Source organism: Sciurus vulgaris (assembly GCF_902686455.1).
Source record: "Sciurus vulgaris genome assembly, chromosome: 17".
Lineage (NCBI taxonomy): Eukaryota > Metazoa > Chordata > Mammalia > Rodentia > Sciuridae > Sciurus > Sciurus vulgaris.
Genome location: NC_136478.1, coordinates 11,277,737 through 11,293,364, shown reverse-complemented (window position 1 = coordinate 11,293,364; position 15,628 = coordinate 11,277,737). Strand labels below are relative to the sequence as shown.

At 41.2% G+C, this 15,628-nt stretch overlaps 1 protein-coding gene across 4 annotated transcripts; it reads right to left on the bottom strand.

The window, feature by feature from the left end:
- On the bottom strand, positions 1–12,786 carry TMEM170A (transmembrane protein 170A). Of its 4 annotated transcripts, none has more exons than XM_079117349.1 (3): positions 12,496–12,786; positions 3,792–3,962; positions 1–1,368 (listed from the first exon to the last, which is right to left on the bottom strand). In XM_079117349.1, exons 1-3 carry the CDS (start codon positions 12,626–12,628, stop codon positions 1,238–1,240), a joined length of 435 nt encoding a protein of 144 aa, XP_078973475.1. In that variant the 5' UTR covers positions 12,629–12,786; the 3' UTR covers positions 1–1,237. The 4 variants fall into 4 exon arrangements, with proteins under 4 accessions (XP_078973475.1, XP_078973472.1, XP_078973473.1 ...); XM_079117346.1 differs by having other exon boundaries at positions 3,861–3,962; positions 12,496–12,764; XM_079117347.1 differs by lacking the exon at positions 12,496–12,786 and adding an exon at positions 11,537–12,489.
- Between the last annotated feature and the right edge of the window lie 2,842 nt (positions 12,787–15,628).

The following is a 15,628-nucleotide window of genomic DNA, read 5'->3' as shown; positions in this document are numbered from 1 at the left end:
ATATAGCTCAGTTTGTAGAGTGCTTTCCTCGCATGCACAAGGCCCTGGGTTCAATCCCCAGCATCACAAAAGAAAAAAGAAAAAAAAAGACTAAAGAGACTAAGAATCAATTATCAATAACTCTAGCTTCAGCTGTATTTCTATAATTTTCTGAAGTCATCAATAAATCCCAGTCACTAATAAAATCTATAGCAGAATGTTTTAAGTATCTTATTCATGCCTCAGCATCGGGAGAGTATTCTAAACAATCTTGCTTAAAATTTTCAACTCAACTGCTTAAAAAGGTATATATATATATATATTTCTAATTAAACTAAATAAAATTAGTCAAAATAAAAGCATTAAGAATAAGTATAAGAATTCTTTTTTTTCAAAGTGTCAGCCAGGTGTAATGGGGCATGCCTGTAGCCCCAGCTTCTCAGGAAGCGCAGGCAGGAGGATTACTTGAGCCTAGGCATTTGGGGCCAGCAAGGCCACATAGCAAGACCCTGTCTCTTAAAAAAAAAAAAAAAAAAAAAAAAAAAAAAAAGTCAAAGTCAATTAGCTAGCTTCTTTTGATCAAATAAAAAAAACCCAACTCACATCTCTCAAAATATTAAAAAATCAGAGGTCAAGATAGTTATACATAAAATGTCACATTCTTACCAGTTATCTATTTTAACAGTGGGACCAAAGCCACTACTTAAGTTATACTTCAATTTATTTCCTACTATATTTCACCAAATTTGCTATCAAAGCTATACTCAGCCAAAACCTAGTTGGCTTTACTGTCATGAAGATACAGTGAAAGAAGAGTTTGCCAAATTTTAATCAAGATTAGATTAACTAAGATTTTAATGCAGCATATTCTATTCATGTGAAATATACCTATATTGCCCAGTTTCTCTGAAATATACAACATTCATGAAATATGTATTTTCTCACCAAATTTAGTAAGGGATATTCCAGTGTAAGGGAGGCCAACCCAAAGGCACAGCTGGCCTGTCTTAGGTAAAGGTATGTGTGTAAAACTTAATCTACAAAAAAAAAGGCCAAGAAACTTGTTTTGGTTGAGAATGATAGTTCATAAAGATCTTCAACTGCTGCAGCTTCAAACTGAAGAAAGGTCTGAAATGTTCTTCACATTCCTGTTGAACCGAGTTGCTTCCACTTGAAGAAATAAAATACACTACCCTCCATCATGTATTCTGAGGATTCTAGAAAATGTGGGTTGGATATCACAGCATAAGGGTTTGTGCTAGAGAGTAGCTAAAATCCGTAAAAAGGAGACCACCACTACACAGAATGTCTGTCCAGTGCCCAAGGTCAAGGCTTCAAATGGTATCATCTCCTTCCCTGCTGCTCGGTAAACTCCAGCAATTGCTGCACCTGGTTTGAAAAGTCAAGTACATTGAAAAAAAAAAAAAAAAAAAAAAATGAGGTCAACAAAATCATGAAGATATATAGCACTTAAAATTCTACTGTAAGTAGAATGTTCCAAATTTTTTACATTAAAATTTAACTACTATAGAAATGTTTTGTTTCCCCTATTTCCACTGATCACCCAAGGTTTTATTGTTATTTGTTTTTTCAAGGCAAGATCTCACTATGTTGCCTAGGTTGGCCTCAAACTTGTAATTCTCATGCCCAGTCCCCAAGACTATTCTAGTTACACATTCTTTACATGGTTTGCAAATCACTGAACTGTGATTTTAGATGTGGACTCCATAAAACTCAGTCCCCTAGATTTACTGAATAGAATAATCTGGAAGTAATAAGATCACAAAGCCAGCAATTTCTTCATGACCTGTGAACTCAAAAACATCTGATTCCAGTGCCAATTAGCCCCATGCCCAGCGTTTAAGAGGTACCTAATAAATTCCTGGCAATAAATGACAATCTTCTGAGTGAGACTGAGCAAGAAATGTTCAGGCCACAGGGAATCCCTGCTCCACCCTGTTATCTTCAGGGTTCCCTTCAAGAAGCGGAAGAGTAGTGGGGTGGTAAAGGAAGAAAAAAGGACCTAGTCTAAGCCCCAAAGTTCTTAAAGGGAACAAAAGCAGAGACACTTAAGGATTCTGCTTTAGTCTCATGCTATTAACTTTTCCTACACTAGTCACTGTAATTTCCTAGAAATTAAGAACAAAACATCAAAAACACCTGTCTCTACTCAGATATCCACCTGAGTTGCTATAGAGACTCAGCATTATACTAAGAAAATCAACATTTCATTAGTTTGTAAAGGACAAATCCTCATTTCCAGATGGCACCCCCTCACACGCTCCCAACAACTTTCTCCTTGGTCACAGAGTGTTTACTCATTCAAGTATTTTTTTCAGAACATTTCTTTGTCTTGTAAGGTGTGGTCCCTATTCTAAAGGTATTTAGAGAACACAAGACAGAAACAGATTTTTAGTAATTCAAGATAATATGAAGTATCTCAATCAAATGTTTTCACCTTTGGGTGGGAGGTGTTGCTCAAGGCCATGGTTTGATTCCCAGCACCACAAAAAAGCAAATCTACACATTTCATAAATGTGATATGAAAACATATTAACATATATGAACATGAAGAATAATTAACCAAATTTGGTTAACAATAATTAACCAAAAGCTGGTTGCCTTGAACATTTGATACTTTAAAACGTCTACCTCCACTGGCATTCAGTATCACTAATTTCTGAAAGCACATCTCATTGGGCCTCTTTGTAACATGGCTTCCACAAAAGAGTGAGATGGGTGGAAAGAAGCTTTGAACTGGGCCCTAAAGTGGGATTTATTTATTTGTATTTTTTTAATTTTTTGGTACCAGGGATTGAACCCAGGGGTACTTAGCAATTAAGCCACATTCCCAGCCCTTTTTATTATTATTTTTTGTACCATGACATGGTCTCAATAAGTTGCTGAGGCTGGCTTTGAACTTTCAATCCTCCTACCACAGCCTCCCCAGTCACTGGGATTCCAGGCGTGTGCCACCATGCCTGGCAGTATTATCCCTATTTTACTGATAAGAAAACTGAGACTGGTCCCCGGGCCAGTAACCCAGTGCAGACACGGCAGCAGATGTCTCTACAACTGCGATTGGTGTTGCCATCAACACAGAGAAATTGGGTCACACTGCCTCAAAACAAAATAAAAGCAAAACAAAAAACAAACAAGTCAAAGAGACCAAGAGAAATTTCTGGTCTCTTTGACTTAAGAGAAATTCCTGCTTAAAGCTCAAGGTTTAAATTCACAGCGATAAAAATAAAGTGACAAGTTAGTGGGATCATTAAAGGTTTCTGTATGTTTTATGAATATATTTATGTTTATATGTATACCTAAAAAAACACCAAAATGCAAACCATAGTGGTTATTAACATAAATCATAATTTTTAATTTGCTTATAGTTTGCAATTTATATAAAACATGTCTATATGCTATTATGTATGAGCTTAAAAATAATTTAAACTTATTCTCATCCCTGTAATTGTGTCCTGTGACATGAACCAAAGTCAAAGAACAAAACAAAAAGAAAGCACAGGTTTAAAAATAACTGATGGATAAAATATCCATGTTTCTCCAGTTATTTTTGAGAAAGTCCTAAGGGGCAGGGGGGCAGGAAATAACCAGAACACAAATCAGGTAGTCAAAGATTAGCCAAACAAAAAATGTTTAGGAGTAAGAAAACACAGTACACTAAGGAATAGGACCTATGGTTGAAAGAGACTCTTTAGTATTCATCCTACACAGATAAGTCTCTAAAATGAGTCCTGATATTAACTGACTTATCACATTAAGCATTTTTGACTGGTATTTTAAGTCTGACATACTTGTCAAGATTCCAGCAGTAATTGGTCCCACGATGCCCATCAACAGGATGCTTACAGACATGAACCTACCATATTTGTGATGTCTGAGAGTGAAGAGGGCCAATAATCCAGCAGGGACATGAAAGAAGAGGGAGGACACCAGTGCCCACAGGAACACACCATACCACATCTCTGTGAGGAAAAAGAAAGGCAGGCTGAGAATCACTCACCTTCCCAGGGCAATCACCACAAAGGGGCCTCGTCGTACCCAGTTACTTCATTTTCGAAATTGTTCAGTTGCACTATAGGTTGATCAGTCATATGTCCAAATACTGATGGTTTTAGCAGGTTCAGCAAATGACCACTCACAGGCCACCACCTGTTTTTGTACATAAGGACTTATTTGAATCCACTCAAAAACTATAAACATCAAAACTTCTTTACACCCACATCTGTTCATTTAAGCATTGTCTATGACAGTTTTCCACTTTCAAGGGCAAAGCTGATGATATGGTTTGGATACGAGGTTCCCCCCAAAACCTCTGGTATCAATGTAGAAATGTTCAGATGTGAAACGTTAGGATTATGAGGGCTGTAATTGAATCAGTCCATTCCAACTTGAATGATCTGACTGGGCATTAACTATAGCAAGGTGGATGTGGCTGGAGGAGGTGGTCACTGGGGGTGCACCTGGAAGGGTCCATCTTCCCTGCAGTGCCCACACTCCCTTCCTGACCCTGCCCGAGCTGAGCAGCTTCTCTGCCAGGCCCTTCAGCCATGATGTACTTCTGCCTCACCTGGGCCCAGAGCAAAGGACTCGGCCAGCCACAAACTATAGCTCTAGAACCATCAGCTAAAATAAACTTTTCCTCCTCTAAGTTGTCAGGTATTTTGGTCACAGTGATGAAAAGCTGACTAACACAGCTGGATAACAGGGACAGAGACCACATGGCCTGCAATGCCTACAAGTATTTACTTTTTAGCTCTTCACAGAAAAGGTTCACCAACCCCTGCCAAGCTACCTCCAGCCTCAAACTGAAAAACCATTTAGATCCGTAAAAAAACCTAAATAGGGGCTGGGGATATAGCTCAGTGGGTAGAGTGCTTGCCTTGCAAGCTCAAGGCCCAGGGTTCAATCCCCAGCACCAAAAAAAAAAAAAAAAAAAAAAAAAAAAAAAAAAAAAAAAAACCTAAATAATTTTTCAACCATGCAAAGCACAAATCCGAATACCAAAACTGAATAGCCTGATATGCAGCCAATGCCTGTTGCCCTTTCCCATCTTCAATTATCCAGTCTTCTAAAATGGAAAAGCTATACAATTGTATTCATTCAACAGTCATCTAAAAGACAATGAGTAAATATCAAGCCATCGCCTGCTATTAGGGTAGCAAAGCTCTTTCTTTTTTTGTACCAGGAATTGAACCCAGGGAGGATGCCTAACCACTGAGCCACATACCCAGCTCTTTTTATTATTATTATTTTTTAGAATTTATTTTTTTTAGTTGTAGGTGGACACTACACCTTCATATATTTATTTTTTATGTGGTGCTTAGGATTGAACCCAGTGCCTCACACGTTCTAGGCAAGCACTCTACCACCAAGCCACAACCTCAGTTCCATTATTACTATTTGGGTACTGTGACAGGTCTCACTAAGTGGCTGAAGTTGGCTTTGAACTTGCAACCATTCTGCCTCAGCCTCCCAAGCCACTGGGATTACAGGCGTGCACCACTGCATCCTGCAGGATACCAAAGCTCTTTAAGCTGAAAAATAAATACCAGAAAATATAAACGTTTGACTTGAAGACAAATGGCAAGTAAGTAATAAGGCAGGTTAGAAGAGCTGGTTCCTAGGGAGAGCATCTACCCACTCTTAAAATGACTGAAATTCAGGCACCCTCCCCCAACCCTTTTTTGGGGCTGGGGATTGAACCCAGGGCCTCATGAATGATAAGCACACACTCTACCACTGAGCTGTGAGCTACACTCGAAGCCCATGTTGAAATAGTTGATTACCAATTACGTATTAAAAAAAACTGCACCAACTGGATGCAGTGACACATGCCTGTAATCCCAACAGCTCAGGAGGTTAAGGCAGGAGCAACTTAGGCAACTTAGTGAGGCCCTAGGTGACTCAGCCAGACATTGTCTCTAAACAAAATATTTAAAGAGGGCTGGGGATGTGGCTCAGTTGTTCAGTGCCCTGTGTTCAATTTCCAGTACCAAAAAAATCCCAAAAAAACAGAAACAAAAAACTTGTATCAGGCCCCTTAGGAAACACACTAGCTATCCTCATAAGCTGCCCACAGGTGCTCAGCCTAACCCAGCAGGCTCCTCCATCAAGCCTACTTCCATTTCCCCTGCAGCAGCATCTCCGCCAGCCTCAGCAACTTAAGGCGACCCTGTCAAAATAACAGGCCTATTTTAGTGCTTTGCAAATTCTATTAAAAACACATTTAAAGCCGGGCATGGTGGCACATGCCTGTAATCCCAGTGGCTCGGGAGCCTGAGGCACTAAACAACTCAGTGAGGCCCCGTCTCTACATAAAATACAAAAACAATAGGGCTGGAGATGTGGCTCAGTGGTCCAATCCCTGGTACCAAAAAACAAACAAACAAAACACATTTAAATCATGAAATATGAAGTATAAGGTGATTTAATACTCACATCCCAAGCTTAAAAAATTAAGTAAATATTATACAGAAATACAAATAGTAGCTCAGTGTCCCAGGGTTCAATCCCCAGTACTAAATAAATAAATATCTGATAGGATTGTGACATTGTAAGAAGAGGGATTCCAATCTCTAAGAAGAGAGATGATCCTAATCTCTTTCTTTCCCTTTCTCTCTCTCTCTCCCCCTCCCCGGACCCTCTTGCCATGTGAAGATACAGCAACAAGGCAGCCTCCTGCAAGCCAGCAAAGCAGGCCTAACAGAACCTGACAAGGGTGGCAACCTCATCTCAAGACTTTCAGCCTCCAGAACTGAGAAAACAAATGTCTGCTGTTTAAGCAATTTATGGTATTTGTGTCCTTAACGCCAGCATGAGCTAAGACACCATTCCCACCTCCCCTGGAGCATGGCACCTGCCAAGCAGACCCACTACACTAAAACCCACATTCCAACTCCTCTAAAAGCTTAAAGGCCAATTTGTAAACAGGTTATAGCAGGTCGGCACTTCCCTGAGTTTCAGAGAGGGGAAGCATCCACCCCTACAGCCCTGAGCCACGTCCACCTGCTACTTCAGTGTCTACATATTTTATATAGTGCCACTTAAGTCACTTCAAGTAGTAAAAAAAGATTTTATTTGATGAGTAGTACAGTTTATAAAAGCACTTTTCTGATGGATGGGATTATTTCAGGACTCTAATTGCAAAGGCAAACTATATAAATCTATAAAATGCTTTTTTAAAACCTAAGTGATTTCCCTTTAATCTATTGCACCTTAATTTTCCACCAATAGCCATTTATTGATTGCCATATAGCACTTTCATCTCCCTGGCTCAATACACTGTCAAAAATATTTGTCTACATATCTTACAGTATTCCTTGCTCACTGCTTCAAATCAAGTGCATTATCTTCAGTTCTGTTTACCCTGGCAGCTATGTTGGTCTGTTCTGTGCTGCTCCAACAGAAATGTTTTGGCTCACGGTTCTGGAAGCTGAGTTTAGGACTGAGAAGCTACATCTTACAGTCAAGTGTGGGAGTACATGCCTATAATCCCAGCAACTTGGGAAGAGGAGGATGGCAAATTTGAGGCCAGTCTCAGCAACTTAGTGAGGCCCTGCCTCAAAATTTTAAAAAAGGGGAGCTGGGACTGTGGCTCAGTGGTAGAGCGCTTGCCTCGTATGTGTGAGTCACTGGGTTCGATTCTCAGCACCACATAAAATGAATAAAGGTATTGTGTCTGTCTAGAACTAAAAAAAAAAAAAAAAAAGAGCTGTGGCTAGTTCAGTGCTCCAGCACCCCTGCATTCCATCCCTATGTCCTATTACGGGGGTGGGGGACACATCTGGTAAGGGCATTCATGCTGTGTCGTAACATTGCAGAAGTGTCAGACTGAGGGGAAGAGAGATGGACAGAGTGCAAGAGGGCCAAACCTGCCAGGTGTGGTGTACACCTGCAATCCCAGCGACACAAAGGCCAAGACAGGAGAATTCCAAGTTCGAAGCCAGTTTTAGCAACTTAAGAGGACCCAAGCAATTTTGTAAGACCATGTCTCCAAATAAAAAAATTTAAAAAGGGCTGGGGATGTTAAGTGCCCCTGGGTTCAATTCCTAGTACCATTTTTTTTTTTTTTTTTTTTTTTTAAAGAGCTAGGGATGTAGATCAGTAGTACAGTGTCCCTGGGTTCAATACCCAGTACCAAATGAAGATTACAGGCCTGAGCCACCACACCTGGTTTAAAGTCAGGGTTCTAAGTACACCACATCGGTCCTGGGGATGAGAGTCCTACTGGACCCTCCAACTCCATGCTGGAGTCAAACTGCCTCGAGGTTCATCACCCAGCAACCTGCATCTCTCCACTGTCCAATGGAGACCCATCTCTTGATAAATCTCATCTACCTGAAAGGAGATCTGTCTGTCCCTTCCCCTCCTCTCTAACACAACAACTTGCTTTTGAAACTCCCACTGTGGTCTGTCACCTCTCCTGACACTACTGCCAGCTGGCCCACTTATCCCTGGCCTGTCTCACCCCTCTCTTGGTCCAGGTCTGGTCAGACCTTGTTTGTCCTGATGTGACCTTGCATCTTTTCTCCACACAAGGCCAGTCACTGTTATTGGAGTCAGGTTTCCTGTAGGGGTGATGAACATATTTTCAAACTGAATGTGGAGATAGCTGTACAACTCTGAAATATACTAAAACCTACTGACAAAAAAGCAAGTCAGATCATCCCTTCTTCCTCCTCTACTCAAGTCCTCCAAGACTGCCCTCCAGGATCTGACCTCTCTTCCTCTCCTCTCTTCCTATCCCACATTCCACTCAGGCACACTGGATGTCTCCTAGTCTATGCAGAACCCCACATTTAGAAAAACTGGCTGACTTCACCTACTTGTTTGACCTGGAACATAAGGTCAGAAAAGGGAACAGCGCCAGCTGAAAGGAGCCTCTGACTCTGGAGCCCCCTTGCCTACACTTCCGTTTTTCTCGCTTCCCTCAGATCTCTGCTCCAATGCCATCATCAAGGCCTTCCTGCTCCACTGATGTAAAGCTGTCCACATCCCCTTACACATACACAGCCCGCCACTTCCTATGCCCGTCACACACACTCACCACTAGCTATTCCATTCCATTCCATTCTTTCTCTTTCCCCATTGGGATGAAAGCTCTAAGTGGAAGGGACTTTGTTTTGTTCATCAAGGCTAAAAATGGTGCCCAGGAAACAACAAGCACACAACAGATACTGAGAAAACATTTGTTGAATAAATGAAGAAATGACAGGTCCAAATGTGACCCTTTTTTTTTTTTCTGGGTATGACCCATTCTTGATTCCAGCAGCAGCAAAAGCAAAACAGTGCTGGGTTTCAGTTTATTATCACAAAATACACTTTGCCACTGATTTAGTGAACTTCTTATCTTCAGAAGATGAATGCCACTCCTGACACAAGATCTACCTCTCCTGGTATTCAAATTTGTTAAAAATGACAACAAAGCCAGGCACAGTGGGGCATGCCTGTAAGAAGGCTGAGGCAGGAGGATCGAGAGTTCAAAGCCAGCCTCAGCAAAGGCAAGGCGCTAAGCAACTCAGTGAGACTCTGTCTCTAGATAAAATACAAAATAGGGATGGGGATGGGGCTCAGTGGTCGAGTGCCACTGAGTTCAATTCCTGGTACCGCCCCCATCAAAAAAAAAAAAAAAAAAGATAACAAATAAGAAGGAATAAGAAGAGTTAGGCAGAAATCTAAAAGCCTAAGTTGGAAATGCGGGTTAAAAAAAATCAATTCAAAATTTCCTGGTAAAGATAAACCACAGAATATTTCAGAGCAATGACTTTACCATAATGAGCTGGCATAAACTGCAAAGCAACCTTTTCTGTGGGATCAAAACAGAAGGGATGCCAGATTCAGGACACTGAATGACATTCATGGTGAGCAGGGTTTGCTACCTCAAACATGGTCAAACTTCATGCACCCATTACACCAAGCATAACAGCTAAGGATGAGACATAGCCAGGAGGACATGCACTTACGACCACATTTTGATCACCGAACTTGAGGTCAAGGGCTATGTGCTTCATCTACATAGTTGGCCAAATGTGTATGTGCTGAATGAACGACCCCTTGTAATCAATACCCTCACATATCCATAGCAGCAATGTTAAACTCAAGAACATGTTGCACTTTATTATTTTCAGAACCATTTCTGAGAGCAAAACAATTTCCACTGCAACAGATTCTTTACTATGACATAACTATTGTCCCAGATCCCTTATCTCAATCTTTTCTTAAAGAGAACTAAAAGCCAGACAGACTGGATAGGACATTCCATTCCAAAGTATCACCCACATATGATGTTTAATTATGAAAGGATTAAGGTATCCTTAGGTGGAGAGATGTGACAGACATCATCTTCGAAAATGATCAAAGTTACCATTAACAATAAAGGTACACACTTACATTATCACCTGATACGATGCACAAGCAAGTGTAAAACATCACCTCTTCTGACCAAAAATGTTTAATCTGAATCAATTCATGAGGAAAAATCAACAAACACAGAATGTAGACACTCTACAAAACAACTGGCTTAGATTGTTCAAAAGTATTAGTCTCAAGAAATTGAAATAAAAATAGAAGAACTAAGTTAAATGAGACTAAAAAGACATGACAACTAAATGCAATGTGCGATCCTTGATCATATGCCCCCCCAAAAGGGGGGGGGACATTTGATCAATTGAGGGGAGATTTAAGTAAGGCCTATACATTAGATAACATTATTTGATCAATGTTAAATATCTTAAGACTGACAGGAATTTTGTAGCTATAAAAGAAAATGCCCTTGTTTTAGAAGATACATGTTAAAGTATCCAACATTAAGTGCCATGACTTCTGCAACTTCATTTGAAAGGGCTCCAAAGAAAGTTAAAACATGATGTGTGTGCACATGTATTTACAGAAAAGTTCAAAATAGTCATGCACCCCCATGTTTCAGTCAATGACAGACAAAATATATAACGGTGGTCTCATAAAATTATAATGTAGCCTAAGTAACTAGTAGACTATACCATTTAGATTTGTAAGGTACACTGATAATCACAAAACTGATTAATGAAAGAAAAACTGGAGAATGGCCAAATTATATTGGGATATTGTGTGCATGTACAAATATGTAACAACAAATCCCACCATTATGTACAACTATAATGCACCAATAAAAAATTTGGAAAAAAGATTTTCAATTTAAAAAAAGAACTGCTTAACAAGCCCCAGTTAAGTGATGCATGAATATATCACTGAATCTAAGCATATGGGCATTTGCTATACTAGTCTTTCAATTTTCCACCAGGTTTAAAAATTTCCTAAGTTAAGTTGGGGAAAAAATAAGGAAACAAAAACAGAGTAACCTAGTCACAGTAGTGTATGAACATTTCAGTTTTTGGACAGGGTCTCCAGAATGTTGCATATTTTTGTTTTCAGGGTCAGTTGTGGTTCTAATACCTTTTGAAACAACTTGAGCTGCCAGATTCTCACTTTAGACATGATTATAAAAACTAACATCTTCATTCGCCCCAACACAGATTATTATGTTTGCTACTTCACCAACCTGTGAGGGAATAGTGCTAGACAGGTGATACGCAGCAAGTCCCAGGTGCCAACTGAATGGCGCCTGCCAGTGGCTGCCCAGTAGATGAGAAATCACAGATGCTTTGTTTAGGACTGCAGTCAGCAACTCCATCCGCCTTCCCTTTGCATTGTGTCAGGCCCAGTTCTCTCACTGATTATCTCTCAAGATATCAATCAACTTTGTCGGAGAACCTCCAACTCCCCTTTCAACAGCCACTGGTCTGTCTTCTGACCTTTAAAGGTTCAATACAAGTAACTATGCCCTCTCCTCTAAGTCTTTATTAATCTTCCTAAAGGAGGTTAATTCCTCCTCCTCTCTGAGTACTAACAATTCTATTTTGTATTAGAACTTTGAAACTCCCCCTCCCCCAGGATAAGCAGACGCTCAGGCGGGGGTGAGAGGAGTTAAAAAGCCACTGTCAAAGATCTAGAAAGCGTGGGTGGGAGAACCTGCAACAGGTCTCAGAACCTGATTCCCAGGAAGACAAGCTGGAGGAGGGGGTGGGTTTGGACTGGGTACCAGCGATCAGCAGCCGGGCTCCTGGAGAGGGGCTGAGCTACAGGCTAGAGACAAAGGAGAGGTGAGTTCTGACCGCTGCTCGGTCAGGCCGGGACAACCAAGCCGCGGTCCCTGCAACAGCAGAGGCCAGGCGCCATTCCGCGCCGCCAACGAGCCCGGCGCGACTCTGAAGCGGGCGAATTCGAAACTGCAGAGCCAAGATCAGTGCCTCCGGCCTCCGGTCTCCGGGTCCACCTGCGGCCGCTCCCTCCGACCTCAGTCCCCGCGCGGGCACCGGGTGACAGGGCCCCGGGGACGTGCGAAGACTTGCGAGGACGTGGCCGGAGAAGGGGCTGCGGGAGCCTGAACCTCGCTCCGGGAGAGGAGGTCGCAGCCCGCCGGCCGGGCGCACAGTGCGCAGGCGCGGGGCGGGGCCGTACCTGGGAAGGAGCAGAGAGAAGTGGAGTTGGGGCACAGGGTCCCGTTGCCCACCCGCGGCACGAGCTTCAGGCTGAGGATCTGCTGCAAGAGTCCGGCCGAGCCCCCGCTGCCGCCGCTCCCCTCGCGCTCCATCCCGCCGCCATTCACCGCAGAAAGATGTGGGGAGAGCGTCCGAAGTGCTGCACGGCCTCGCTCGCCGCACCTCAGCCGACTCAGCGTCACCTTCGGTCGAGGCCCTCTTCCCCCCACCCCAACGGCGTGGCCAAGAGATAGTTCCTCCTTCCAATCACAGGGCCCCGCCAGATGGGAGGGGCGGGGCGAAGGTTGTCTCCGCCTTTGACGTTGCGTACGGCTCGCACGGGTTACGCCCCCTACTGGAGCAATCTCCTGCTCCTTGGGGCGGGTTGGCCTTTGCCCTTCTCTACAGCGCCACCTATAAGAAAATAGGGCAATTGCATAGGTCCCACGAGATGAAAGATGGAAATTTAAAAGGGGTCTGACAAAGTAATGATGTTAACAAATTTGTTGATCTTAGCAACTGTTGTTCTAGCTAGGACTGGACCAAAATGTCTATGAGGTCTTTCTTCCTTCCTTCCTTCCTTTCTTTTTTTCAGTAATGAGGATTGAACCCACGGGGCGGTGTCCTACCACTGAGTCATATTCTTATTTTTATTTTATTTTATTTTATTTTTTTGGTGACACAGGGTCTCCCTAAGTTCCAGAGAGTGGCCTGGAACTGGCCGTCTTCCTGCCTCAGCCTCCCGTTATGAAGCTTTCTTGAAGAGAACATAAAAGTTCTCTAAAGCTAACCACAGGAGAAAGATTCCCATCAATTGAATGGGAAGGGAGACTGTGCGTTTATGTCTCTATATAGTACTACTTATTTTTAAATGAAGCAAAAATGTAAAAGAGATTCCAATTCAGTACTTCAAAATTGTATCATCTCCCTTCAAAATTGTTATCGAAATGAAAATTTAAAAATCGAGACAAGGAATAAACAAATAGAATTCTCTAAGAGAATTTACTAAGGATAAGAGGTTTCAACAAATTTCAGAAGATGGAGCAGCTGTATCAATAAATCTTTATTGAATGTTTTATTATGTGTCACCAAGCCAAATAATAGCTATTCATTATCTTATTAGCCCAAACATCTCAGTGAAGTAGTTATTCCTATTTTATTTTATTCCTACTTCACAGGCAAAACTGATATTTAAAAGACATAATTTGTCCAAAATCGCAAAATTAATAAATGTCCAAGATGAGCTCTGAGCATAAGTATTATTTCCAGAGTCTAGCCTTTAAAACCATGTTTTGGAAAAGAAAATCATAACTCAGGGACACCAAGAAGGACATGGAACTCTCTAGAGACTTAGTGAAATAGATAAGAAGGGAGGTTGGACATACACAGATTCACTGAGAGTCCACCTGTGGAACAGCTCCACCAGTTCCTCCTCCATCCCCTGCCCCACCTGTGCATAAAACAGGCTGAATCTAAAAGAAATAGAAAATGCAGGAAACAGAAGATCAATAATTTTTATAATTAGCACACTCAAAAGAGTGCAAGAAGGTATTGTATTCATAAAACCAAAACAGGATGCTATGAAAAAGGAGCAAAGTACAAGAGAGAGCTCTTAGAAATTAAAAATATGACTTCTGAGTTTTGTAATTTCATAGATGAATTAGAAAATAAAGTTGTAGGAATTGATGTTGACACATTAGTGGAAAGGGAGGGAAAAGATAACAACAGGAAGGGGCTGGGTGCAGTGGCACACACCTGTGATCCCAACAATTTGAGAGGCTGAGGCAGGAAGATCTCAAGTTCTAGACCAACCTTGGGAACTTAGTAAGACCCTGCCTCAAAATAAATAAATAAATAAATAAAAAGGGCTGGGGATGTGGCTCAGTGGTAGAATGTCCCTGGGTTCAATTCCCAGTACCATGGACAGGGGGCAGAAAAAAAGTAGCAGAAAAAAATGCAAGAAAGAAATTTTAAAATACAGATGATGCAGAACTGAAGAGAAACAAAAGTGATCAAGTGTCTAAGAGAAGGAAGGAGGGCGGGGCCATACTTAACACATCCTAGAAAAATTTCATAATCAAGAATAAAGAAAATAAATGATATGCAATCATATCTCAGTTTTAAAATATTTTTAAATGCTAAACAAAAGAAGTCAGACATATTTTTAAAACTACATATTATATGATCCCATTTTTATGAAAAATCCAAAAAGGCATATCTTTATAGAGACAGAAAGTGAGATTCGGCTGGCAATGAGAATGAGGAGTGACGGCAAACTAGCCTGAGGGATCTCTGGGGCGATGGAAATGTTCTAAAGCTGGATTGTGGTGATGGTTGCACAACCCCCAAATTTATGAAAACCTTGAATTGCACACTTCAATGAATTTTATGGTATATGAATGATACATTTAAAAAGTTTTTTAAAAGATTACCAATAGCATACTAAAACATCTGTTTAGGTTCTTTGGAGTGTCCGAATGTCATTTTAAGCATTCATAACTGTGGCAGTCATCTCAGTTTTCTACTCTTAGTTTTCAGAGCTATTTCATCATTTGACCTAGCCGGGAAAAAAAGAATAAAACTTTAAAGATGGCCTGGGGGTTTAGTAAGTCACTGAAATGGAAACTTGTCATTGAGTTAGTTGAAATTAAAAGATTGTTTGTGATTTACAGATAGTTTCCCAGTAGATCTAGACTTCTTGCCAGTATTTCATATTCTATGGAATTTTGGGGCATGTGGCAACATGTGGTTAAGGCCAACAACCTTTTTCCATAATTGTGCTGTATTCCAAGCACACCCTGGTAATAAATGATGCTGTTGAATCCTCCCAAAGAAAAGAAGAAAAAGGAAAACAAGAAAGATAAAGTTCCTGAGCTGGGTATGTCATCCAGTTGTAGGGTGCTTGCCTAGTATGCCTGAAGCCCTGGGTTGCATACCCAGCACAAAATAAAATAAAATAACATATTGTTTGTCAGTCAAGTGAAGGAGGCTGGTAGACAATGCATCAGTACCTTCGATATCCAGAGAGAAAAATTTTTTGAAAGCCTAACTTATTTTAAATTAAAAGCATTGTATAAAATACATATTTTCCTTTTAATTCAAGAACATTGGCA

Bases quoted from the DNA above. Each gene is read 5' to 3' on its own strand.
- TMEM170A (XM_079117349.1), bottom strand. From the start codon at position 12,628: ATGGAGCGCGAGGGGAGCGGCGGCAGCGGGGGCTCGGCCGGACTCTTG. The intron at 3,963-12,495 runs GTACGGCCCCGC...TTTTCCTCACAG, and splicing joins TTCTCTCTGCTCCTTCCCAG to AGATGTGGTATGGTGTGTTC. The intron at 1,369-3,791 runs GTATGTCAGACT...TTTTCAAACCAG, and splicing joins TACTGCTGGAATCTTGACAA to GTGCAGCAATTGCTGGAGTT.